At 45.3% G+C, this 27,414-nt stretch overlaps 1 protein-coding gene across 1 annotated transcript; it reads right to left on the bottom strand.

The window, feature by feature from the left end:
* Positions 1 to 1,631: 1,631 nt before the first annotated feature.
* Positions 1,632 to 3,817, bottom strand: TMSB4X (thymosin beta 4 X-linked). The gene is given in 4 exon segments (XM_032285906.1): positions 1,632 to 2,075; positions 2,534 to 2,649; positions 3,719 to 3,736; positions 3,738 to 3,817. Coding segments are annotated over 4 exon segments (234 nt in total). The 5' UTR covers positions 3,803 to 3,817; the 3' UTR covers positions 1,632 to 2,040.
* Positions 3,818 to 27,414: the final 23,597 nt, after the last annotated feature.

The following is a 27,414-nucleotide window of genomic DNA, read 5'->3' as shown; positions in this document are numbered from 1 at the left end:
GATATAGGCAGAAGCTTCTGAATGTCCCCATTCCACATGCCAAGCAGCCTGAATGCAATCATTACCAGATTTTTTATTTTACTTGTTGTTGTTGCTGTTTTAGCTTTGTCCCCCTAGGAGAGAAGGGCCTTTTATTTCATGAATCATCTCTTTTTTCTAAATGTTCCTTCTTCAACTGAGGAACACTGGAGCTGTGTTAATTTCTTAAAATTTTCTTTCGTCTTTGCATTGTTTGAAAAAGGCACACAGCAAAAACCTACGTAGGAATGGTTTCTCTTTGTGCCTTGGGCATTTGCACTGTGCCCACACCCTTCCTTACAGGCAAGAAAAGAAAACTGTAGGTCTCCAGGCCCGTCTCCATTTTGAGACCTTTGTACTGACTCCTCTGTCTTCTCTCCACGGAGCTGAGCGGGCTGTGGCGCTTCAGGTTTTGTAGCAGCCTCTGCAGCAGCCAGTACACACCCCTTGCAATGCAGAGCAAGGCTTCTAGCCCGAAGGTCTACTTGATTGTCTAACCCACAGGTAAATGGTTTCCTGTGCATTTCTCAAAGTGTTGAGCAAAGGAAATGAAAGCAACCAGTTCAATAGTGATCAACAGTTTTCCCTACCCATCCCCTTCAAAAAGAGTATTTTCGTAAGTCGGTTTTGAGAGAAAAATGTTTAACTTCTTGGACATTTGCATGGTAAAATTTAGCTTTGCCGAGACATTTTGTGAACCAAGAGCCTTCTTAAATGCTGTTGTTTCAGCTTAATAAAATTGGTGCTTATAAAAAAAAAAAAAAATCTCCACCCTTCCCTGCAGAACCGAGGAATCCATTAAGGATTAAAGACCTTTAAGAATGGCAAATCTTTTTTTAACTCTTAAAAAATTGATATTGTTTCTCTGTCTTCCCACACCAAGGACTTCGCTTTTACCCATCAGTGAAAATTACTTCTGATGATTGAGAAGTTAAAAAGGACTTAAAGACCTAAATGGGTTAATTCCCACGGCTTTAAACTTAGTACAAATCTCACCTGTGTCCTGCTAGTGTCCCTTAAACCCAAAAGATCGAATAAGTATCTTTTAAATCCAAAGATTATGCAAACGAAGAGGACCCAATAAATTTAAAATCATGTTTACTAATGGTAACTGTATTCATTAAAGCAATTTTAAATATTGAACTCTAATTAGGAAGCATTCATTAGAAAGTAAGCTCAAGCCCTAAATTTCTTCCTAGAGCTGCTGCTAAAAATATAATTTTTACTCATTTATGTTAATATTAGCACTTGGTTAAATAACCGATTTCAATTTCATACCTGAAATAAGATACTGTGCCGTAAATTATCAGCTTCATTTTCTTGAGCATGTGCAATAAAGTGTTGGCTTATCAAAACCCGTTAAAAACTACAAATATATTTTATTAAAGCTCTCATACGATTCATACTAGGAATTCCATCAGCCTGAGAAAATGATCTCCTAATCACCTAGTATAGACAAGGGATTTTGCAAACCTAGGTGAAACCCTGTTTCTATGCCATAAGGGAATTTACCCAATCACCAGATGCTTGTCCCTCCCCAGTGGACCAAGAGGCAGGCCTCTTTACAAAGGTTTCATCCCCGATCCTTCCAGAGACCAAACAGACACACCAGCTAAGTTTTTAAACTTTTTATTTGCATATTAAAAAAATTGTGCATTCCAATAATTAAAATCATTTGAACAAAAAAAATGGCACTCTGATTAAACTGCATTACAGCCTGCAGGATACCTTGGGCCAGCTTGGTTTTACTCTAGATTTCACATTCGTCCCACCCCACTTCCTCCACCCCACTTCTTCCTTCACCAACATGCAAGTTCTTTCCTTCCCTGCCAGCCAGACAGACAGATGGGAGAGGCAGGCGCGGCCTTCGTTGTCAGTAGTTCTTTGATGTGAAAGGGGCAGCACAGTCATTTAAACTTGATCCAACCTCTTTGCATCTTACAAAGTTAAACAGCTAAAAGAAGTAAAATAAGAAGGCAATGCTTGTGGAATGTACAGTGCATATTGGCGGCGCACGACTCATTACGATTCGCCTGCTTGCTTCTCCTGTTCAATCGCTGTGACCAGAAAAAAAAAAAAAAGAGAAAAGATGGAGGGAGATGATTAAAGGATTCAGTACAGTGTAGTATAGATTAAAGGGCTTTCATTTAAAGCGTCTTTTCAAATCATAAACATTCTGCAAGTATATCCGGGTATTCCATAATGCAATAAAATATGTATATTGAATATACTAAATGGAAGTACATTTTAATGGATAAATGTGTTTGTATATTAATATGGCATATTAAATATTCCATTACTAAATTACTAAAGCCCCGTGTATGTTGGGTGCAAAACCTTTTTTAATTAACCTTTGCAAGCCACATTCATCAGCTGTCTGCTCTTCCCCCGCACTCCTCCCTCCGGAATTCTTCCCGCGGCCCCTCCCAGCCGCCCGCCCTCCCTCCCTCCCTCCCTCCCTCCCACCGGCCGCTGCCACCCAGCCTTTCTAAAGATGGGGGTGGTCGGAGCTTACTTTCTTTGGAAGGCAGTGGATTTTTCTCTTGCGTTTCTGTCTTCTTCAGTTTCGACTTATCGAATTTCTCGATCTCAGCCATATCGGGTTTGTCAGACATGGTTGCGGAGGAAAAGCTGCAGGGAGCAAGCCAAGAGCGAGCGTGAGGAAGAGCCACCCGCCCCTGCGTCTCTGGGCTGGGAACTGCGCTTCTGCCCTCCCACTCGCAGCCTGAAAGCCCTCCTCGCCCTCCTCCCGCGCCGTTCCGCCCTCACGAGCTTCCTCCTTCTACAGAAAAAGAGGCGGCAACCCCCTCCACCCCACTCCATATTTCAAAACGCTGGGGACCAAAGAGGGCGGATGCCTTTCAAAGCCGATTCTTGCAGAATAAAGGAAACTGATCACTGTGAATTGTTAATTACGGCGTTTAAAATTAAAGGCAGGCTAGAACGAGAGAACAGGAAAGCCACTTCCGAGTGCAAGTGGGAAAAATCAGGCAAGAATTCCTAAAATGGAGCCCAGGTGGCAAAAACGTTTCCATTTTCTAGCCACGGCCTCTCCGCAAAGGATGCGGACTGGGTCCGGCTTTCTAGTCCTCTCACAAAGGCCGCGGCTGCGGCGGGAGCTTCCGACCACCGCCCTAACCGCTTCCTCGCCCGCGCCACAAAGCAGCCCCGCACACAAAGCGGCAGCAGCACGCGCCGAAGCCGGTCCTGCCTGCTCTCCCGGCAATTCGGCAGCCCTGGCATACATGCCTCTGCAAGAAAGGCCGTGAAAATGTCATAGCACAGCCCCGCCGCCAACAGGCTGCACAGATGCAGCCCGCGCAGCCGTCCGAGGCTGGCAGGAGACTCGGGACTCGGGGCTCGGGTGATGAGCCTCAGGACAAAGGATCTGTCTGTTCCCCGATATCTCAGCCTCCCGGGCAACGCATAATGCCTTTCGGGACAAACAGTAAGAAATTTTAAAATGTCCCCTCCGAGAGGCACGGCAGGACGCCAGTTTTTCGGTTTTGTTCTTAAATCGTCGATTTCCCCGCCCCGTTACCCAGCATCTAGGGTGTTTCGCATCCCCCAGCTCCCCAAAGCAGCCTTCCCGGGGAGAACCACTCGGGCTCAGCTTTAGGGGATGCCTTCACAGGGACGCGGATGATGAAGGGGCGAGTGGCGAGCAAGGAGGGAAGGGGACGGGGGCCCTGGGGCTCACCGGAGCGAGGCGCACGGACGAGCGAAGTCTGGTCTGCGCAGTGGCCACCACCGAGTTGTCGGGCGGGGTGCGGCGGTCGTCCATTTATGGGCGCTCCTATGTAAATGAGGTGATGTCACCCGCAGTCCCCTTAACTCCTTCGTGCCGCGTCTCAGAAAGGCATCCAGAGGCCTGGGGGCGTTTGGGGAGCTCCACCCCCACCCGGGGTCCACTAGAGCACCCTAACCACGACGATGGCGAAAAGAATAAAATGAGCAAAGCACGCTCCAACACTTCCTTCATAACACATTTTCCCCTTTTACGTTCATTTCATTATGATGAATTTTTGCAACAGCAGCGCAAAGATTGCTCTTGGGGACCAGGGCATAATAACTAAGGGTCGGGGTGGCCCCTACGGTGACAGGCATTCGTTTACTGCGAAACTGTCTTTGTCTACTGTGGACATCTCCACACTAGGGCGCGGTGTCCCTCCCTGGAGGGCCTGGTCCGCTGCAGGGGTACGATTCCTGTGACTCAGCTTTCAGACCAGTGGAGTGCCTGCGCCCCACCCCGGGCCTCTTTGTCTTCCTCGCTGGCGTTCCTTTTGCCTTGGGTGGAACGTAAAGCACCCGTAAGTGATTTTAAAAGAGAAAGTTTCACCACTGTAACATCCACATTGTTTTATCAGCATAATTTTTGTGAGCACTCGAATCAACAGTAATATTTGCTGAGTGTAGGGTAATTTAATGGTAAAACACCTCCCTCTTAGCTAAATAAGCCAAGTTCAAGCTCTGCCATTGACTTACTGCCTGACAATGAGGAAGTTCTTTACCTTCCTCTTCCTTATTTTCATAAATTATAAAAGTGATTGGTAAGGAGGCCTGCGTTGAATTCCAAAGACTACAGTTACATGATCTCTAACAGCTTAAGGTGAAATTCAAAAATCAAACTATATTTTCCAGGCAGCGTTTCCAGCACTAGGACATCTCTGAAGTGCATCTGCATCTGAAAATATAAGAAATTCGGCTAGAGAGAAGCAGTTTTCAAAATGGCACCTGACTCTGTGACTACCAGCGACCCACTTGCTACTGAAAATTTGTTACAAATACCATGCCATGTGCCTGCAAATGGCGTGTGAAAGGAAAAAGACTTGCCGGTGATAAAGAGGCCTAGCTGTAATTATTTCTAAGAGACAAGGCAGTGTGCAAAATATTCTTTCTCCTTTTCTGTGGCCTGAGGAAATGTTTTTGGAAACCCCTTGCTAATCATTTTTTATGGTACAGGCTTTTGTCTAGCTCGGGATTAGAGTTTATCTTATGTATAGACCCCTGAATGCCACTGCCAGCAACTCGGACTTTCCAGTTTCTTCATGTACTTGACTTCTTCCTTTCTCCTGGGGAGGAAGGAGGTGGGGGTGAGCAGGGGCAGGTGACCATCTGGTTCCCTAGTGAATGCTCTGCTGGCTGGCTGCCTTCCTGCCCTCCGAATGGGGCACTGGACCTGTTCGTGCATGCACCGAATGTCACCTGTCTGGTAACAGTTCTCCCCCCCCCGCCCCCACCGCACCGCCCCTGTTCCTTGTTGGGAGTCCACTTCATCGTCGAAACACAGCAAAGATCTTGTCCGTTTAGCTGGCAGCTGCTGTGTACCGACACGGGTTCCGCAGATTCTGCGATTCCGTTTTCCCCTCACCCAGCTGCTGTCGAAAATCATTTCTTTCCTCCTGATGTCTCCTGATGACAAAGGAGTGCCACTACCTTCTCCTGGCTTTCTTCTCCCAAGGGCCTTTCCTCAGAAAGGGTTAGGCCTCACCGAAGCAATTTCCAAAGGAGGTGGGTGAATGCAAACTTGGAAACGTCTGGAGAAGTTTTCCAGTGCGGTAGCAAGCAGCCTTCCACGGTGCTGAGACACTGCTAGAGGGCAGGTGGGAACAGAGAGGAAGAGAAAGAGATGACCTGCTTAAAGGAAAAGAGTTCCCATGATTGGGCTTGACCTGCCAACCGATCAGGAGACCTAAAGAGAAAGGAAAGGGAAGGGAAGAGTGGCGCAGATACAAAGAAATGCAAACCAAAGGGGTATTCTTAAAAGTTGCATGATCCTGGCCATGTGAGTGAATCTTTCTGTGCTGGTGTTTTCTCATCTGTAAAATAGGTTCATTGCAGTACCAACCTCATAGGGTTGTTGGGAGGATTAAATGCTTCGGAGAGTGCCTGACAATTAGTAAGCTCTTTCTATTGTTATTATTCATATTATTTAGGATGGAGGGTTGAGGAAAAATAATAATAATTGTCTTAGTGTTTAGAATTAAAAATTTTAGGTGTCTTGATATTATTTCTCTTACAAATAGATATTTATATAGTATTATGTATTATTTTGGTATCATTAATATATATGAATATATATTATTTATTTTTGCTTACAAAATGTTGATACAAGAGAGATCTTTTGGCAGTTTTACAGCATATAAAAAATGACAACTCCTGTTGGTTGATACTTTCTAAGAGTGAGGCATTGTAATAGGAGTTTTACATTTGTTTTTTCCTTTCTTTCCCACCACCTTTCTATGAGAAGTTTGCAAATGGAGAAACTGAGGCTTAGAGAGCCATCATTGGGTTAACTCAGCTAGTAATCACTCTGGTATATATGCTAAGAGCACATGAAAGTCCTCCCCCTATCTTCTTGGTCTGCGCCTGAGAATCACCAGGGAGAGTGTGAGGGCTAGGCTGTTTTGCTTTCTACAGCGTCTGATGGACAGTGCTCAATAACAGTTCGAGTACTGCACTGTATTGTCTTTGTTTTCTTTCTTTTCTTTTCTTTTTTTCTTTCTTTCCTTCCTTCCTTTCTCTCTCTCTCTCTTTCTTCTCTTTATTTTTCTTTCTTGTTTTTTTTGTTGAGACAGAGTCTCACTCTGTCACCCAGCCTGGAGTGCGATGATGTGTGCGATCTCAGCTCACTGCAGCCTCCACCTCGCAGATTCAAGCTATTCTCTGCCGCAGCCATCCGTGAATTGATTTTCTTAAATGAGGGAGGTACTTGAACTCAGGTGTTGAACCTGTGACTCTAATTGCCTTGCTTCCTTCTCCCCAGATAATTAAATCTACTTAGTCTTAATGTTCTAGATGTCAAGATGTTCCAGAATAATTCCTGCCCCAGGGCAGCTACATTTATAAGTCGGTTTGTATGTGCCGGGCACAACCACCACTGAAGTAGGAGTTTTCCATCCCAATTAAAAAGACAGAGGCATACAGGGGCAAAGGAACTGCCTATAGTGGGTGTAGACATTGTCCCCAGTGAGACCAAAAAAAAAAAAAAAAAAAGGCCCTGTGTGACTCTGGGTTGTGTGGTGCACTCAGGCCCTGGGGCTCTCCAGTGAAAGATTAGTTGAGTCCACTTTGCACCTGTCTTGCCTTCCTCATCTCACAGGCCACAGCGCCCCATAAAAAGTGTACCAGCATTGCCTGCACTGAAGGGCGGTTCCCCTCCAACCCTGTGCCCGGTGGAACCAGGAAAAGGTGTCAGGGGACACAGTTTTATTTTGCTTTCCAGGGTGGGCCTGGGATAGAGTTGTGGCTATTTCTAACTGTAGAGAAGTTGGCTAGAAGTCTGAATTCATGAAAATGAGTTCTATTAGTTTGAACCTATTTAATTTTGTGCCAAAAACTTACCAGAAGAAGAGGAGAAGGAAGAGGAGGAGGAACAGAAGAATAGGAACAAAGCTGAGCTCCCAACTCTTGCTTTCTCAAGCCCAGATCCCTTTGTCTGGGTTTCAGGGCCTCCTACCATCTGCCCCACCTGTCTGCACCCCACGTTCCCCTGTGGCCCCTGCAGTCTCCATCTGGTCTCCCTCACAGCGGAGCCCTCCTTCCACCAACTGGAATCTAAATCCCCTTAAAGACACAGCCCAAGTCCCCCTGTGAATAACAGGAAAAGGAAAAAAAGAGAATAGTTAGTAGACTAGCTATATCCTGTGCCCTCAGTTATAAGTCCTTTTAAACAATATCTGATTTCATTCTCACCCTATGGGGTGAGTACTAATATCCCCATTTTACTGCTAAAGAAATTGAGGCTCAGAGAATTTAAGCGACTTGCTTGTAATCAAACGCCCAGGTTTGTCTACCAAGTCCTTCCACTGAGGCCGATGTCTGCCTTATCTTTTGTTGAAATGTCTTTCTCCAGGACTCCCAACCAGAGCGGCCCCACATGGTGCAAAGAGAAAAGCGAGCAGAGGGGTAGCCGGAAAGCAAAGAGCAGTGAAAGAACACCCTCGCCTGTGCTGTGCTGAGTGCTGCGCTGCTAATTGTCCTCTTTGCTTGATTGATCGGAGGGAAACTTTAGAGCCAAAAGAAATGTAAAGGGGGATCTCATTCAACTGAGTTTCCCTTCGGTGGCTTGATTTTTCCTCTGCAACATCCCCTCCAAGTGGTTGCTCTGCCTCCACACAGCCAGGGAACAATGCGGAAGCAGAAAATCTTCCAGTTAAGCAGGGGGCAATGAGTAGCTCAGCTGGGCAGGCACTTGCGCAAAATGAGAGAAAGTGACAGGAGATAACGCTGGGAGCCAGGCAGGGGCCAGGTTGTAGAATAATGATAATAACAATCACGGCAGTAACCATAGCAGTATCAACAGCAAGCGCTTTCTGAGTGCTTTCCATATAGTATTTCCCGAATCCTCACACAATCCTATGACAGTGGCACCGATATTTTCCTCATTTTGCAGCTGAGGGAATCCTAGAGGGATTAAATAACTTCCCCAAGAAAACACAACGGAAGCCAAGAGCAGGGTTTGAACTCAGACTGGCTGGCTCAGAAGCCGCCTCATTTAAACACTCTGCTTCTCTAGAATCCTAAGGCCTTTTAAAGACTCTGTTCCATACACCAGATAAAGGTAAAGTTATATTCTGTCTCAATCAGCTGTCTAGCGTTTTCATCATGAAGATTTTTTTTTCTTTTTCTTTTTTCTTTTAACAGACAGGGTCTCTCTATGCTGCCCAGGCTGGTCTCAAATTCCTGGGCTTAAGCAATCCTGCTGCCTCAGCCTCCCAAAGTGCTGGGATTATAGGTGTGAGCCACTGCACCCAGCCTACATCCTGAAGACGTTTAAACAGAGATATTATAATATCGTATATATTACAATTTTCCCTGCCCCAATTTTCAAATTATTTCATTACAGAAATTCAATCTGCTCTTTTCCCTCCTCCTGCATGGCCAAGGAACTGGCAATAAAGAGAATCTGTATCCTGAACATTGGTAGTTTTCCTCAGCTTTTCACTATTTCAATATATTTTTTTCTTGTGTGCGTGTATGTGTGTTTTTGAGACAGAGTCTTGCTCTGTCGCCAGGCTGGAGTGTAATGGCGTGATCTCTACTCACTGCAACCTCCCCCTCCTGTGTTCAAGCGATTCTCCTGCCTCAGCCTCCTGAGTTGCTGGGACTATAGGCGCACCCCACCATGCCTGGCTAATTTTTTGTATTTTAGTAGAGATGGTGTTTCACCACGTTGCCCAGGATGGTCTCGATCTCTTGACCTCGTGATCCACCTCGGCCTCCCAAAGTGCTGGGATTACAGGCATGAGCCACTGTGCCTGGCCTTACTTCAATGTTTTTCTAAGAAGTCATTCGTATTACATGGCTTAAAAAAAAAAAAAAATGGTAGGTTCAATAGCATATAGAAAGGGGAGGCATTCCACACTCCTGATGGCTTTCTTTGTTAAAAATGACAAACCTTTTATTCCATTGTGAAGCAGAATTATCCTTGGCAAGAAATAAGTGTATATTTTAATGTGTTTCTTCTATGGGTGTCAAAGCTTTTACATAAAATATAGTTGCCAGATCATTAGCAGAAGGTGGTTAATGGATTTATGGTGAGGAAAATGGAGTGTAGGTCATGGAGAACTGGTTCAAATCTGAGGGGAAACCGACGTAGGCCAAGATCAACCTCCTTGGCTGACCCTGACGGTCTGGCCTCTCCTGGCTGCACAGGGGCACAGCCGTGCAGCTGCCCTGGGCCTCACACTCCAAAGCCCCTGGTGCTTGGCTTAATGTACTGTGGCCGCCATTTTGAAATTCTTAATAATTTTGAACAATGGGCCCCACATTTCCACTTTGCCCTGTATCCCCTAAGTTCTGAAGCCAGTCCTGCCCTTTTTAGATTCTCATTCTCTGAGTGCCTCCAGTGCCACTGTCTTTTCCTGGACCCGGGAATGGGCCCATACACACGTGCCCCTTCCTCTGCCTATAATGCCCTCCCAGGTCCTGCTCACTAATATTTCTCAGGTGTGGAAACTCCTTGTTCTTGGTTCAGTTGAGTAAGTGGTGGTAATTTAGAAAAAACAAACTTTTTATTAGGAAACTAGAGGAAAATAAATTTTAAAGCACAAAACAATGGGCTTCTTTTTTTTTTTTGAGACAGAGTTTCACTCTTGTTGCCCACACTGGAGTGCAGTGGCGTGATCTCAACTCACTGCAACCTCTGCCTCCCGGATTCAAGCGATTCTTCTGCCTCAGCCTCCCGAGTAGCTGGGATTACAGGCATGCGCCACCACGCGCAGCTAATGTTGTATTTTTAGTAGGGACGGGGTTTCTCCACGTTGGTCAGGCTGGTCTCAAACTCCTGACCTCAGGTGATCCGCCCACCTCGGCCTCCCAAAGAAATGGGATTACAGGTGTGAACCAGCGCGCCCGACCAACAGTGGGCTTCTTAACAATACTATAGAGCTTAATCATAGGTTGATTTGACGGGCAGAGTTTAGGGGCCGCAGTGTCTTAGTTCCCCTACCCATTCCTAGCCTACCTGGGAGGAGGTGTGGATACCAGACCAAGGTTCTCAGACTGTTGGTGCCAGTGGAGCTGGTAGCACCAATGTCAGAATTGGAATTCTTCATCCTTCCCTCAATTTTCTTCCCAGTTGAGGGCCATCCTTGTTGACCCAGGCCGGGGCCACGATTGTGCACAGCAGAGAATCCCAAGAAATCTTTGACCTTTATGAGCAAGAGGAACTCTCCAACATCTTCTCCAGCAGTTCCTTGTTGGGGTTCTTGGGCTATTTTATCCTGACTTTGCAGCTAAGGTGTCAGCTGTCTTGGAAGTTTTCCATGCTCCTTTTGAACCCCTTCCTTTCACTGGTGGATCAGTCTGAATGTGTACACAGGATGCTTACCCTCTTTGCCACCTGCAATGCTTCGATCTGAGCCGCCCTTAAAGCTGGTGTTTTGGAGCAGCCACCACCGTTTTCTAGGCCTCTGTGAGGTGCACACACCAGTTCCATTCTCTTCCTTTCTGCCAGGTTATTTTTTCCTGTCTGAGGGGTGGCTGCAACTTTCAGCTTACTTGTGCCTCAGAATTGATTAGCATGTACCAAGGCCAATGAAGGAGGATTGAAATTGACCCAGTAGTCCCATAGATCAGTGGTCCCTAACCTTTTTGGCACGAGACTGGTTTCCTGGAAGACAATCTTTCCATGGACAGGGTCGAGGCGGGGGTTGCTGGTTTCAGGATGAAACTGTTCCACCTGAGATCATCAGGCATCAGCCTCTCATAAGGAGCGCACAACCTGGATCCCTCGCGTGTGCAGTTCACAATAGGGTTGGCAATGCTATGAAAATCTAATGCCGCCGCTGATCTCATAGGAGGCATCACTCAGGCGGTAACTTGGTAATGGGCGATCACTGGCCTCTCACTTCCTGCTGTGAGGCCTGGTTCCTAATGGCACAGCAGGGGGTTGGGGGCCACCCCACCCCCTCATAGATCCTTTCTCAGAATTATGTCAATGCTGAAAATAAAAAACTTGGGATCACAAATGAAAATTATATGTAAATACAGTTACCAAAAGTTTTTAATAGTTGCGATGTAGTAATATATGTGCTTCTTTATATAGTAATGAACACAATCTAGCAGTCAGTCTCATATCCACTACAAATTCAAAATAGCGGTCAGTGTTTGATATCTACACGTTAACAGATATAAAAATATCTGTAATTTCTTTTGCTGATACAAGCACAGGAACTACTAAGATTTCAGAGGTTTCCTGACTATTTTTGTGTTTGAAGAAAATGCTAACATTCAATTAGAGGTTAATGAAAATAAAGATGGGTGTTTTCCTTCGAAGTTCCCTGGATTCTCTCCAAAGATCTCTTGGGTGTCTGTGGACCCCAAACTAATGGAACGGTTTCTTAAACTAGAGAAACTCACCATCAGTGTTTTTGAGAAAAGAAAGGTGGAAGAGATGGCATGGCCACCAATGAATGCAATAAACTAATAACTACGCTTTTGAAATTTAATTTACCATTTACCTCTGCATATTCTCTGCTTGACCTAAATTCCACCGTCTACATCAACAGCTTACCTGAAAGGGTTTGGGCACCAGCTCAGAGAAAGCAACAAACTGGAAAACAGCTAGGAAAAACAAAAAAAAAAAACCAAAAACCAAAAAAAAAAAACAAAAACAAAAAAAAACCAGCGTATAGGTGTCTTTGGTATTTAGTAGTTCCTTATATAATGCAACTCATAATTATTTAGTGTTTGTGAACTTCATCAAAACATTCTCGCGCCTTTTGTGTCATTTTATCCTTAAAGTACCTGTATACAGATAGAGAGACTAGATATTGGTATCAGTATTTTGCAGAGGATGAAACTCAGCACAGAGAGGTTAAGGCACCTGTTCAAGGGTATTTGGTTTGCTGAGCCAAGACCATAAACCAAAACTCCTTGTATTCAACTGTGGGCCCATAGTCCTTTAGGCTTAATTTTAGGTGCTAGGGCTCATAGAATCCATACTTCAGGAGGAAGATTGTGTATCTAAGATGAGAAGGAGCCAAATTCAGATTCAGTCGTATATGAAACTCAGTCATCTCAGGGTGATATTTTACCTAAATATAGGATGGTTCACCAATACTAGAATTGTTCCCAATGCGAATCAAACAATAATAGACCTGATTCGTTTTGGTAGCGGCAGTGGTGGTGATGGTGGTGTATATTGTTAGTTTTTGTCATACAAGCATCCATTTCTCAGATTTGAAATTAACACGTGGCTTCCAAAGACCTAAATTTACTCATTCATGAAAGTGGCTTCCCAGTCTTCCTTCCTTCCTTCCTCCCTCCCTCCCTCCCTTCCTCCCTTCCTCCCTTCCTCCCTCCCTCCCTTCCTTCCTTCTTGCTTTCTTGCCTTTTTTTTTTTTTTTTTAACTACTTAAGGTCCTTGGCACAAAGAGTGAGCATACATTTCCACTTAAATTTTTCTATTTTTCTATCTACATACAGACAGGGACACAATTTTAGTTTGGGCCAGGAGGAGGTATTTTAATGTCTGAATTTGATATTTTGTACTCTATGGTTATGTTTGCATACATGCCTTACTTTTATAGCTAGAACACTGTATTTGGTTTTGTGTAATGAAGAATTTGGCTGGCCGTTATCTCTAGTTCTTGAGAGGTAGCTTCTAAACCGATGGATGACTTGAGTGTCTTTGCAGGGAGGCAAGACCAGGCCTAATTGTTTATAATAATAAGGTGGCTCACACTGGACAGTTTATGCTAATGAGATGATTCAGGACATGGGCTGGCCATGCCAGAAAGACCAAATATGTGATTAGTGGGTTGGGGCTTTGAGTCATGAGATATAAGCCCAACCTCTGGAGGGGAAAGGAGGAGCTGGAGAATGAACCATGTGGCCAGTGATTCCATCAATCATGCTTGTATGAGGCCTCAATTAAAAAAATATAGCTCAGTACACCAAAGCTCAGGTGAGCCTCCTTGACTGACATTACTCCTTGAGTACTGTCAGACTTTCATGCTGGGAGGCTAACACATCCTTAAGGACATTGCACGTGGAACCCTGCCAGCGGTCGCCCTGCACGTTTCTTCTTTGGGCTGGTTCTGTACCCTTTTAATGTAATAAAACTGTAAGCATAGCACTTCCCTCAGTTCAGTGAGTCATTCTAGCAAATTATTCAGCCTAAGGGTGGTCATGGGAATCTCTACATTTTTAGCCAGTTGGTTGGAAGAGTGAGTGACCCTGGGAACCCTTTAAGTTGGGACTAGTGTCTGAAATGAGGGCTCTCTTGTAGAGAATTTAACTTGTGAAATTTGGCTTAACTCTGGGTAGATTTACAGAATGACAAAATGAGAAAAAGCTGGTACTCTCATTGATTAAACCAGTGCCAGGTGTATTATCTAATTTAATCCTCAGTTAAAACCCTTCAAGCCAAGTCCTTTTATTTTTGGTTTTGCTGGAAGGAAACTGAAGCTCAGGAATCACAAAGCTAAATTGAGATTTGAATACAAACTCCAAACACCAGAATAAACACCTTTGTTGAAAGACTGAAAGACACAATTGGAAAATTTTGTTAAAAGATTTCGACTGATCCTTATTTTTATAGAAACCATTTTAATATGCATCTACATTGATCTCTTATGCTTAATTTTTGAAATAGTCTTTATTTGTTCAACAAATTTTTATTGAGCTACTACTGTGTAGCAGGCATTGTTGTAGGAGCCAAGGATATCTCAGTAAACAAAACTTCTGCCCTTAAGAAGTTTACTTTCTAGTGGGCCAGGAAGAGAGAATATGTATTTTTTAAAATAAGTAATGTGCATAATATATTAGAAGATGAACATGGAGGCCAGGCCTGGTGGCTCACACCTATAATCCCAGCACTTTGGGAGGCCGAAGTGGGCAGATCACTTGAGGTCAGGAGTTCAAGACCAGCCTGGCCAACATGCTGAAACCCTGTTTCTACTAAAAAAAAAAAAAAATACAAAAAAAATTAGCCAGGTGTGGTGGCAGGTGCCTGTAATCCCAGGTGCTCAAGGAAGCTGAGGCAAGAGAATCGCTTGAACTTGGGAGTCGAAGGTTGCAGGGAGCTGAGATTGTGCCACTGCACTCCAGCCTAAGTGACAGAGTGGGACTCTGTCTCCAAAGAGAAAAAAAAAAAGGAAGATGATCATGGAAAGTGAGAGCAGGTAAGGGAAATGAACAAGGAGTCTGTAGGAGGGGTAGTCCAGGGAGTGCATCAGAGCCAAGACTTCAAGGGAATGAGGAAGTTAGCTATGCAGATGTCTGCAGGAGGTGCTCCAGGGAGAGGTCACAGCCAACTCCAAGGCCCTGAGCAGGGACCATGAGCACAATCGAAGGCCAGCATGGCTGAAGCAGCAAGAGCAGCAGTGTTCCCTGGAGTCATACAACATGAGGCCAAATAGGACAAATCACTTTGTGGGAGCGTGGGATGGGTGGTGCCAATCAGGAGGAACTTCCCAGGCCGTTTTAAGCACTTTGGCCTTCCTTTTTTGCACAAGTCAGGAAGCCACTCACAGTTCGCCATCAGAGAAGTCCCATGACTTGATTTCGGTTTGAAAGGGACCACGGCCACTCTGGCTGCTGGGTTGAGACTAGACTGGGAGTAGGGAGGCTGCTTTGGAGGCCATTGCAACAATTCAGGTGGAGGAGAGACCAGGATGGGACAGTGGAGTGGTGCTGAGTGTGCAGATGCTGGATGTATTTTGAAGGTACAGCCAATAGAATTTGCTGATCTACAGGGTGTGGAGGGGGAGAGAAAGTGAGGAGTCCAGGCTGAGGCCGAGATTTTGGTCTGAGCAACTGGAAGGAGGGAGTGGCCATCCACTGAGGTGGAGAGACTTAACTGGTCAGGGGGTAGGGAGGCCTGGTGTACTCAGATTTTAGGGTAGAGGATCAGGAGCTCAGATGGGGCATAGGACATTTTGATTTGCCTAGTAGAGTCCAAGTGGACATGTCAAGAGGCATTTTAATAAAGATTTTTTTACTTTCCTCCTTCCTCCCAGTGTTCCTGCCTTCTCTACTGAAGGCAGAGAGGATACATACATATAGAATATGGCCTTCACTTCCAATGACAAGAGCCATTGGGAATTGGGTTCCTTGTGAGTCATTGCTTAGCACCTACTGGGTACTTCGTGCAAGTATGTCAAGTGAAAGAGATTTAAATTTTGTATTAAGAGGAACTTGAAAAATAAAATAAAAATAAACTAAATGATCATTCTATGTACAAGAATGCTAAAACTGCCAGCAGAGAGAGATTGTTTTCTCATTTTTTTTTTGGTTTTACATTTCTGCAACATTAATGTTTTGCTTCCTTTATTAATTAGGACTTATTTATTATTTAGTCTGTAATATGCAGCATGGAGGCAGTTACTAGAATGTTTAGAATTTTTCACTTTAGAATAATTTCAAACTTACAGAAAAGCTGCAAAAAGACAGTAAAGAACTCTGGTATACCCTTAACCCAGATTCACCAATTGTTAATAATTGGCCATACTTGCTTTATCAATATCTATCTATCTGTCTACTTATCTTTCTTTCTTTCTTTCTCTCTACCTACTTACTTATTTTTTCTAGGCCATTTGAGAGTAAGCTGTGAATATGACACCTTTTTATCCACAAATGCACTTCCCAAGAATAAGGTCATTCTCCAACATAGCCACAGTACAACTGTCAGTACCCGGAAATGTCACATTGCTACAATATTATTATCTGATCTACAGACCTTATTCAAATTTTGTCTCTTAGCCCAATAATATTCTTATAACAGCGTTTTTCGATCCATGTTCCAATCCAGGATCTGGCATGGCGTGTAATTGACATATGTCCCATTAACATCTTTTAACTTAGAACTTTCTCAGCCTCTCTGTATTCTGTGACACTATTTGTAAAGAAGACTGGCCGCTCGTTGTGGGAATTTCCCTTGATTTAGGCTTGACTAATGTTTCCTCGGGATTAGATTTGGGCTAGCCTTTTTGGCAGGAATCCCCACAGTGAGGGACACTGTGACCTTCTCGGTGTCTCGCAGCAAGGTGCCTGTGATGTTGGTATGTTCTGTTATTGGAATGTTAACTTGGATCAATTGATTAATGTGTTACTTCCCAGGTTTCTCCACTGTAAAGCTAATATTTTTTGAGATGTGTTCTTTAACGTGTCTCTGTTCCCTGCATGGTGTGGATATTTCAGCTGCCTTCACAAAAGCCTTAACTCAGTTATGGAGGGATGAATCTTAGCCTTGATATGGGTGAATTACTCTCCTCACTATACACAAACCCAAGGGAGATTCTGTGTGGTATTGAAGGACCCAGAAACGATGTCAGCACTTGCGCCCACTCACAGGTAACTTACCTGTCATCTGAGCAACATGATGGTATTCACAGTACACCCTGCTTCCAAAGGATAAAATTTTTTGAAAATAAAACATGGCAAAAATCATTCAGAAAATGGCATTTGTTTCTCACAAAGTAGATTCACAATAACTTCCCACTCCCTGCCCCACCCCAAGAAGGTCTTTTCTTGTTAAACGCTGGCGAATGGGGTTGTTGATGACCTCTACAAAGGAGATTCAAAAGCAATGGGGGAAGGGGAGAGGGGAGCCTGGCAAGGTGGCTTACGCTGGGAATCCCAGCACTTTGGGAAACTGAGGCAGGAGGATCGCTTGAGCCCAGGGAGTTCGAGATCAGCCTGAGCAACATGGCAAAAACCCTGTTTCTACAAAAAAATACAAAAATTAACTGGGGATTCTAGTACGTACTCATAGTCCAAACTACTTGGGAAGCTGAGGTGGAAGGATGGCTTGAGCACGTGAAGTCAAGGCTGCAGTGAGCCGTGATGGTGCTGCTGCACTCCAGCCTGGGCGACAGAGCAAGACCCTGTCTCCAAAAAAAAAGGAGGGGGTTTGGGGGCTGGGCGTGGTGGCTCATACCTGTAGTCCCAGCACTTTGGGAGTTCAAGGCGGGCAGATCATGAGGTCAGGAGTTTCAGACCAGCCTGGCCAACATAGTGAAACCCCGTCTCTACTAAAAATACAAAAATTAGCCGGGTGTGGTGGTGGGCACCTGTAATCCCAGCTACTTGGAAGGCTGAGGCAGGAGAATCACTTGAACCCAGGAGGCGGAGATTGCGGTAAGCTGAGATCGCGCCATTTCACTCCAGCCTGGTCAAGAAGAGCAAAACTCCATCTCAAAAAAATAAATAAATAAAAGAGAGAGAGAGAGAGAGAAAAGAGAAAGAAAAAAAAAAAAAAAAAAACCAGGGGCTGATGGCTCAACCTGCTTGTTAAGCATGACAGGATCTAATTGTGTCTCAAAGACTGGACCAGAGAGTTGGGGATACCCTTCCACCACACCTACTGCATGCAGTGTTTATAGGCCCAAAGGGTCTCCAACTAGACTGGCACCCAGTAGGTATTTGATAGATTACCCTCTGTTAGTTGTGCTAGTTTCCTTCTATCCCACTGGGGACAGTGGCCCGAGCAGTTTAGAGGATCCCTGGCCAAGAAGAACAACAACGAGGATCATTTATCGAGTGATTGCCAGAGCTAGGCACTGCCCTAAGTGCCTCGTCATTCTCCCAGTGACATTGTGGGGTAGGTAGAGTGAACACCCCATTTTACAGAGAAAGAAACTGGGGCTCAGAGAAGTACCATGGCCAAGGTTGCTCAGCTAGTAAGACCAACCATTTAACATGACAGTTCAGCCATTTTATTTACATTTTCTACCCTCAAACAGGGGCAGCAGTGAAACGAAGGTGAGACCTCAGATACTGTAGAAACTGTTAAGTTGGCCATTGACTGGGTCAGTCAAAAAAGTACATATATCCCTGTGAATGTATATATAAATACACAACACACACACACACACACACATACACACACATATATATATATATATACACACACACACTATATAAATATACAGTATGAATATATATATATGCACACATCTGTATACAAATACAGAAGACTGTGTGTATGTACATATATGTGTGTGTATATAATTATATATATACATATATACACACATACAGTCATGTACTGCATAATGAGATTTCAGTGATCCTATAATACTGTATTTTTTGCTGTACCTTTTCTAATTTTAGAGACACAAATACTTAGCATGGTGTTACAGTTGCCTACAATAGTTAGTAGAGTCACATGCTGTAGGTTTGGAGCCCAGGTATGTAGTAGGCTGTACCATCTAGGTTTGTGTAAATACACTCTGATCTTCACGTAATGAGGAAATTGCCTAGGACATATCCCCATTGTTAAGCAATGCATGACTATATGTAAATATATATACATATTTGTTTGAATGAGAAACACACTAACATTTGTAGTGATAAACATTTTATATTGCTTTCTTGCTACCTCTCAGTAAACCCCATGACTTTAGTCTGAGCATGCTCATTTTACAGATGGATAAACTGAGGCTCCAGAGATCACAGTTGGCAAGTGGCTGAGCTGGGATGGTATCCAGCTCTATCTGGTTCCAAAGTCTAGTCTCTAAGGCCCTCATCATTAAGCCAAGAACAACGTGAGAAGATGCTCCTGTATGGTAGGCTTTCAAATGAAAACCAAACAGTGAGGACCTCTCTGCCCCTTTCAGGCTGACAAAAATGAAAAGGTTGAGTAATGCCTCCAGTTGGCTGCAATGTAGGGAAAGAAAAAGCTCTCATATGCTGTTGTTGGAAGGGTCAATTGGTAGGGACTTTTCGGAGGGACTGGTTACTGTCACAATTAAAAAAGCATTTCCAGTTTAAGTCCAGTGTCAGAACTGTTATTCTACAGCCATACTAACACTATACATATACATACACATGCACAAACATCTAGATCTTTCCCCCATAGCATTGTAGATACGAGCAAAAGCTACAATCAACCTAAGTGTATATTAATTGGGAGATTCATTAAATACATGACAGAGTACCCAAACAGTGGAAAACTATGCAGCTGTTAGAAAAAGATCGAGGTAGATTTATTCATGATGCTGTGGAAGGATGTCCAAAGAATACTGTTCTTTTTTTTTTTTTTTCTGAAATGGAGTCTTGCTCTGTCTCCAGGCTGGAGTACAGTGCAATCTCGGCTCACTGCACCCTCTGCCTCCCAGGTTCAAGCAATTCTCCTGCCTCAGCCTCCTGAGTAGCTGGGATTATAGGCACCCACCATCACACCCGGCTAATTTTCGTATTTTCAGTAGAGACAGGGTTTCACCATGTTGGCCAGACTGGTCTCAAACTCTGACCTCGTGATTGACCTGCCTCGGCCTCCCAAAGTGCTAAGATTACAGGTGTGATGCACTTGGCCAGAATACTCTTAAGTGGAAAATAAAGAGCCTCAGAGTGTCTGATCCCTTCTGTGTAATAAAAAAGTTGAGGTGTGGGGAGATCATTTCCAGAAGGGAATTTTAAGAGCTTACCTCCGGGGAAAGGAAATGGAGAATCCGCTACCATTTACATTTTTACCAGAAGCATGCATTACTTTTATATTTTAAATATTTAAAACATTATTGATGTTTTACTTTCATCTTTTATACATTAAAAAAAAAGTGTGTATTTTCTTGCTCAAGAAACTTTTCACAGAATCAACAACAGGCAGTTGACTATGCCTTTGAAAGAAACAGAATGTGACCCTAGGGTTGGGGTTTCTTTAGTAAGAAAACACCTTTGAAAGGAAGTGAAACATACCACCAAGCACCAAGACAGAGGGAGGGGACTTCCTGCTTATCTGCAAGGGAAGGAACTCGTATTCTTAAAGGGGCAGGAAGGACAGTTATTTTCAAGTCGATTGCTATCATAACCCTAACCACTGTGCAGTAGAACCCGTTCTAGAATGCAAGGGTAGTCAGCCAGCCCATCCTAGGCCCAGTTGAGAAGTATCCTGGGTACAGAATACTTCAGTACAGCGGCTGTGCTTTGGATATTTTCCTTGTAGAATGTGACCACACATTACATTTTGGTGAAGTGAATCATATTTTCAGTGAGGTAGGGAAGTTGCTCGTAGAATCATATAGTGATGTGTAAATGCGCCTGAATATTCATGTGTGGGGTTTCTCTAAGTAGAAGCACGTGTGGCCAGATTGAACCACTATGAAAGTGTACATTTGGACAGGTACTTTCTTAATTTTGCCATTATTTTGCATCTGCTAGCTCACCCGTGCCTCCCCACAGCCCTGTGTGGGCGTGAGAGGGCAGCTAGCATCCCATCCATAAGTGAAGACTTGAGACACACGGTAACGGACTTCCCCAGGGTGTCTGAGCCCCTAGCAAGGCCAGAAAGGGTCCCAAGCCCAACAGGTTGGCTTCTGGCCTGGTGCCTCGGCAGGGGAGGAGCTGTGGCTTCCTGTGGTTTCATCATCCGTCTGTCTGACCGTTTATGTGGAAGTAACTTTCCACTGGCTTCTCCTAGGCCTCCCTCAAGAGTGAAGTGCCAATGGGGCCCTGAATGGGGGCTCTGTGAGGGAGGATCCACGTGGGTAGTGGATGGGGGACGCCTGGGAAAACAGGTGAGGCTGGCGAGGGCAGAGGTGACATCCTACCTCTCAGCCTCTCATCTGTGCCCACATTCGCCTGCATTGTGTGGCTTTAAAGCATGGGAGGCATCTGCCAACTGCCCAATCCCCACTAGTTACTGGATAATCACTTCTACAGAAGCAGAGCAGAAAAGCCTCACACACTGCCATCCGCCTGCTCTACTTTCACTGAAGTGACTGCCACTAGTGGCCTGGCTTCTGCTGCCCCTGGTGAAGGAGAATGGGATGGACGTGACCCTGGCTCGTGCTTCCCTGAGGGGGCCACGCGGGGCTCAGGGAGATAACAGGGAACGTCTGTGTTCTCCCCCCTTCCCGCCATCACACCCGGAGGGATGCTCGCCAGATTCAGCCAATAAAAATAGAAGATGCCTTCTAATCTAAAGGGGAATTTCAGGAAATAACAAATAGTTTTTAGCATGAACATGTCCCATGAAATATTTGAGACCATAAAAATTATTTTATTTCTGTGAAATTCCAATTTGACTGGGCCTCCTATATTTCCTCTGACAAGGCTACCCTGAGGGTGACAACTTAGGCACTCTCACAGGCACATTACTACCTCAGCTGTGTCTCTCGCTCTCTTTTTTTTTTTTGAGACGGAGTCTCGCTCTGTCCACCAGGCTGGAGTGCAGTAGCATGATCTCGGCTCACTGCAACCGCTGCCTCCCAGGTTCAAGCGATTCTTGTGCCTCAGATTCCTGAGTAGCTGGGATTACAGGTGCGTGCCACCACACCCAGTTAATTTTTGTATTTTTAGTAGAGACGGGGTTTCACCACGTGGGCAAGGCTGATTTTGAACTCGTGAACTCAAGTGATGTGCCCACGTCCGCTTCCCAAAGTGCTGGGATTACAGGTGACAGCCACTGCACCTGGCCTGTCTCTTTATCCAAATTCTCCCAAACATAGACACATACACACACACACACACACACACACACACACACTCTCTCTCTCTCTCTCTCTCTGCAAGTCTCAGGCCTCTAAGTCCTCCTTTTAGGGGCTCCTGTCAGCCCTGCCCCAACTGGGTCCTCTGCCCTACGGGAGAGAGAATGGGAAGACTGAGGAGGGGGTAAGGGGAAGTAGGGGAGGCAGAGGAAGAAGAAAGTTTCAGAAGAGAGCAGCTTAGGTGGAGGTGGCTGAGAGCTCAACCCAATGGAGATGTGGACTCTAAGAGCAGATGGGGGCCACCAGCCTGATAACGTGGCCTACAGGGCTCAGAGCTGGCCCGCCCAGCAAGAAGCCTGTGTTTAGTCAAGGTGGGGCCTGTGTTCACTCAAGGCGGGCCTGTGTTCAGACAAGCAAGCAAAAGCAAGCCTCCCTCTGAGCTCCCTGAGGCCCTGCAGGGCCTTGCTAGTGGACCCGTTCCTGTGGAGGCTGGCTTCAGCCTTGTCTTCTCCCTGTGGCCACCCAAAAGCAGGATTCAGAGCCAGGAGCCATGTGGAGCCAGCTCCGGGGGAGGCAGAAAGCGCCAGAACCACCCTCCATACTCCTGGTCTCATTCTGCAGACGGCTCCTGAGAGCCCACCAAGTGCTAACATGACATTTCCGACTCTTTACGATCAACCTGACTGAGATTTAATTAACTTGAAATAAAATGAATTCATATACCTCGATGAGTGTTAGACAACCATGTACCTGTGCATAACCACACTCCGCATCAAGATACAGATCACCAACACCCGGCAAAGTTTCCTGTCAGTCATTGTAGAGGCTTAAATGGTGGCCCACTGTGTGAAACTTCTTTGTCACCCTGAGGCAAAATGCAGTCCTCACCCCCGAAACCCCCCCTTGGAAGGTCTTTTGCAGTGACATTTGTCCCGATAGCTGCCACTTGTGTGTTCTTTTTTTTAAAATTTATTGAGAGATGAAGTCTCTCTCTGTCGCCCAGGCTAAAGTGCAATGGCACAATCCTGGCTCACTGCAAACTCTGCCTCCTGGGGTCAAGCAATTCTCTAGCCTCAGTCTCCCGAGTAACTGGGACTACAGGTGTGCACCACCACACCTGGCTAATTTTTGTGTTTTTAGTAGTGACAGGGTTTCACCATATTGGCCAGGCTGGTCTCAAAGTCCTGACCTCTGCTGATCCACCCAGCCTCCCAAAGTGCTGGAATTACAGGTGTCAGCCACTGCATCTGGCCCCACTTGTGTGTTCTCTGTCTCCTCTCTCTGTCAGGCTGGATCTTCTCAGTGGTAGGCCTGGGCCCTATTTCTCTCTGTAGCTCCAGGACATAGCAACAACGGCCCTCCATAAATAATGCTCCTTGAGTGAGGAGAACCATACGGGGCAGCTGAATCATGAAAACTGGGGATATTGCTATTAATCTGGGGAGCTCCTCTTCATTGTTTTTTAAAGAAAGCGTCTTGGTCTGTTGCCCAGGCTGGAGTACAGTGGTCGATCATAGCTCACTCAATCTTCCCAATCTCAGCCTCCCAAGTAGCTGGAATCACAGGTGCACATCACCATGCCTGGCTAATTTTTTTCTAGAGACAAGGTCTCATGATGTTGCCCAGGCTAGACCTGAACTCTTAGGCCCAAGCAGTTCTTCCACTTCAGCCTTCCAAAGTACTGAGATTACAGGCGTGAACCATGCCTCTGAGCCAAGACCGCTCCTCTTTGAAAACAGGTGCTGATGTGGGCGTCAGCTTCCCCTCCCTCAGGAACTTGCTCAAGTCAGGTTTCTGCTGTTCTGTTAGGGACCCTGTTTATTACTAGCCCATATAAGAGGAAGAGCCTTTGAACCCTTCTGCCTACGCCTCTAGGGTTTTCATAAGGCTTGACCCAACCTCATGAACTTCATTCTTTATTGGGAAAGAAAGAATACATAACAATGATAGGAATATGATAATTACATAGATGTTTCTGATCTTAAATGTCATTTGGGAATCATTGTAGAAAATCTGGAGATTATGTTAACATCTGACAGTTATGGGCTGCTTACTGCATGCCGAGGAGTAGCCTAAACATTTCTCATTTAAGCTTCAGAAGAAGGCAATGTGGTATGGTTGAGGTAAGTCTGGAATGGTTCCCTCATGTTCTAGAAGAGACCCAGGTTACCTGACTTGCCCAAAGTCACATCGTTGGGAAGTGGGAGCTAGGATTTGAATCCAGTGTAGGAGCCAAGGGAAAACCTCCCCTTCGCCCTCTGAAGGTTCACTGAAAAATCAACTCAAAAAATGCAGATTAATAGGCTGGGTGCACTAGGTATAATCTGAGCACTTTGGGAGGCTGAGGCTGGAGAAATGCTTGAGGCCAGAAGATCCATAAGGCCAGCAGTTCAAGACCAGCCTGGGCAATATAATAAGATCACCGTCTCTACAAAAACATTTTTAAAAATATTAGGTGTGGTGGCCCATGCCCAAGTTTTAGTTACGGTGGTACACGCCTAAAACATTTTTTTTTTTAAATTAGGTGTGGTGGTAGCTGCCTGTCATCTCAGCTGCTCAGGAGGCTGAGGTGGGAGGGTGCTTGAGCCCAGGAGTTCAAGGTTACAGTGAGCTGTGATGGTGCCACTGCACTCTAACCTGGACAACAGAATTAAGACTGTCTCAAAAAAAAAAAAAACAAAAAAAAAACAGATCTTGCCACTGAACTCCAGCCTAGGTGACAGAGTGAGGCTTTGGCTCTAAAATAAAATAAAGAACCACATACGCAACAGCCTAGTAGTCATTTCTTCTTAGATATCCCACAGCCCCCATAAACTCAGCATGCCCCACACAACAATAACTCATGCTCCTGACTCTGCTGAGAGAGAGCATTACAAAATACATAATAGGCGGGGCGCGGTGGCTCATGCCTGTAATCCCAGCACTTTGGGAGGCTGAGGCAGGCAGATCATGAGGTCACGCATTTGAGACCAGCCTGGCCAACATGGTGAAACCCCATCTCTACTAAAAATGCAAAAATCAGTCGGGCGTGGTGGCATGCACTTGTAATCCCAGTTACTTGGGAGGCTGAGGCAGGAGAGTTGCTTGAACCTGGGAGGCAGAGGTTGCAGTGAGCCGAGACCAGACCACTGCATTCCACCCTGGGCAACAGAGCAAGACTCCATCTCGAAAAAAAAAAATAATAATAAAAAGGCAGATTAATTGGAGCAAAGACATACAAATCTATTAATGTGCACGTGGAGGAGAACCACAGAGTGAATACTAACCCCTGCAATGGGGTGCAGAAGCCTCTATACCATGTTGAGGTTACAGAAAGTCTGGGGGCTTGGATCTTGGCAAAAAGATTATGGCAGGGGGAGAAGAGGAGGCCTGGCTTGCAAAGGTGTTTCTGTTACCTAGGAGAAAGCTCAGAGGTAACAGCTCTCAGACAGAATAGATAGTAAATGTTTCTTTCAGACCTTTAAAGGTGTCAGACTCCCAGTTAATTTTTCCTAGATATGGACAAGAGAGAGCCTCAGAGAAAGCCCAGCTGCATCAATGTAGATTTTCTCTGCGCATGCAAATCTTCGCCACCTGAGACAACTTCTCAGGGCTGCTTCTCTTTGCAAGCCCTCTGAACAGCCGTCTCAAAATATGTCAAAGAAATATATTTTGGTGTAAAATGTGTTGATTTCTTCACTGGGCTTGAAGTGCCCCACTCCTGGGGCCCCTACCAAGTTTGAGAGAAGAACCTGGGAGAGGTTTGGGAGATTTTTTTTCTTTCTAGTTTTGTTTCGTTTTAATTGCACTGTTTCCTCCAGAGTTTACAGTTATTATTATTATTGCTGTGTGATCTAATTATGTGCAAGCAACATAATCACAGACCTGATTATGCCTCTGAAAATTGGAAGGAAATATTTTTGGGGGAAAAACCCAAATTGAGAAATGACTGAGTTTATAGCCAGTAACAGCTGTTCTTTTCAGGAAGCTAAATCGATTTCTTTTGCTCAAAGAGTTTCTACTTCCTGAAGATACGTACCCCATTTTCTACGTGTGCAAAGGCAGTCTGTGTACATGATGACAGCCCATATGGGCCTGACAGCCTCCAAACAAAAGGCCAGGCCAGTAGGCATCAGAAGCTCTTCCTTTTCCCCAGTTCCCTATTTCCAGATTGTGTTCCAAAGTTATAATTTCCACTTACCTTGAAGTCCTTCACTTCCTTATTTCCTTCCTCTACTCTCTGAGCCTCTCATAAAACTCCTGAAGTGTGGCTATAATGACCTCCTCTAGCGGGTGCCCATGCCCCAGGCTGCTCTGCTTCACACTTCCCCTACCAGCAGTTCCCTGACTGTGTCCCTGCCGCCCCCTGTCCTAAGCCTTCCAGCGCTCCCCACCACCAGCCGCCTATGCAGTAAAAGGGCCTTGTGTTGGCCTTCAGGGAGGGCGCAGTTTGCAGGCACACTTCTGCTTCCTTCAGGTCACCAAAGCTTTAGCCATGAGAGTTTATCATTCCTTCCTCATCTTCCTGTCTACGCCTGTCCTTCCAGATTGTCACTCACACTGTGCCCTCTGCCAGGAATGCCTTAGTCTCACTTCCAACCTCACGGCCATCTTAGGAGACAGCCCTTGTGGCATAGATGTTAAGATGCAAGGTTCTGGAATCAGGCTGCGGGATTTTTCTACTAATTCTGCTCAGGGTGTGCAGCCTGTGCAGTCACATAGGAGCCACGCTCAGGAGGACTCCAGGCTTGGTTTATTGCTCTGCTGCCACCATCTTGAAATTCTTAATCATTTTTGAACCAGGGCACTGGAGTTGCCAACTGTGTAGCCAGTTCTGCTTCTGAAACTGACAAGCTGCCTAACTATAAAATCAGGATGACAGTGAAGGCTTAGAGCAGGGTCAGGCACTTTGGAGGTGGTCAGTGAGTGGGAGCTATCATTATCCCCATCTTACACACGAGGAAAAAGGCTCAGTGAGCTGCTCCACTCCCCACAGCTGTCACATGACACACATAGTGACATGGCTCACTTTCACTTCCCATGCCGATGTGAACTTTCTTACGTAGCCCTGACTTTTTGTAGCACGTGGTCATGTCTGCTCTCAGTGTATTTTGTGGCAGTATTCAAAGGCTGCCTTTGTTCCTTTTTCATAAGTCTTAGAAGTAAGCAAAGCACAGAGCTAGTATTTCTCACACTTGATAAATGAGAACAGTAAATCAGTGACTGCCTTAAGGACCCAAAATCTACTTATGAGCTTTGCTGAGACAAAGATGCTGGCATCAGAGTCTGGAGTCTGGGGCTCTGTGAACCCACACACCACGCCTGTCCCTCTTCAGTCTGGAGCCAGAATCCTCCTTTTCCTGCAAAAGACAAAAGAAGCTAACAGATGCACGCTGCTTTCTGGAGGAAAAGGTTCTCTGGCCCAGTGAGAAGATGGGAAGTCTTGATCTTTCCGGCAGGAAGGGGGTAGGTAGCTCAGGATACCACCAAGAGTTGCTTTTAATTTTTCTGCAACAGTGACAACTCAGCATCGTGATTC

Source organism: Sapajus apella, unplaced genomic scaffold, assembly GCF_009761245.1.
Source record: "Sapajus apella isolate SASKATOON/1434 unplaced genomic scaffold, GSC_monkey_1.0 scaffold17, whole genome shotgun sequence".
Classification (NCBI taxonomy): Eukaryota; Metazoa; Chordata; class Mammalia; order Primates; family Cebidae; genus Sapajus; species Sapajus apella.
The sequence above is the reverse complement of the archived record's forward strand: the minus strand, read 5'-3'. Positions and strand labels throughout refer to the sequence as shown.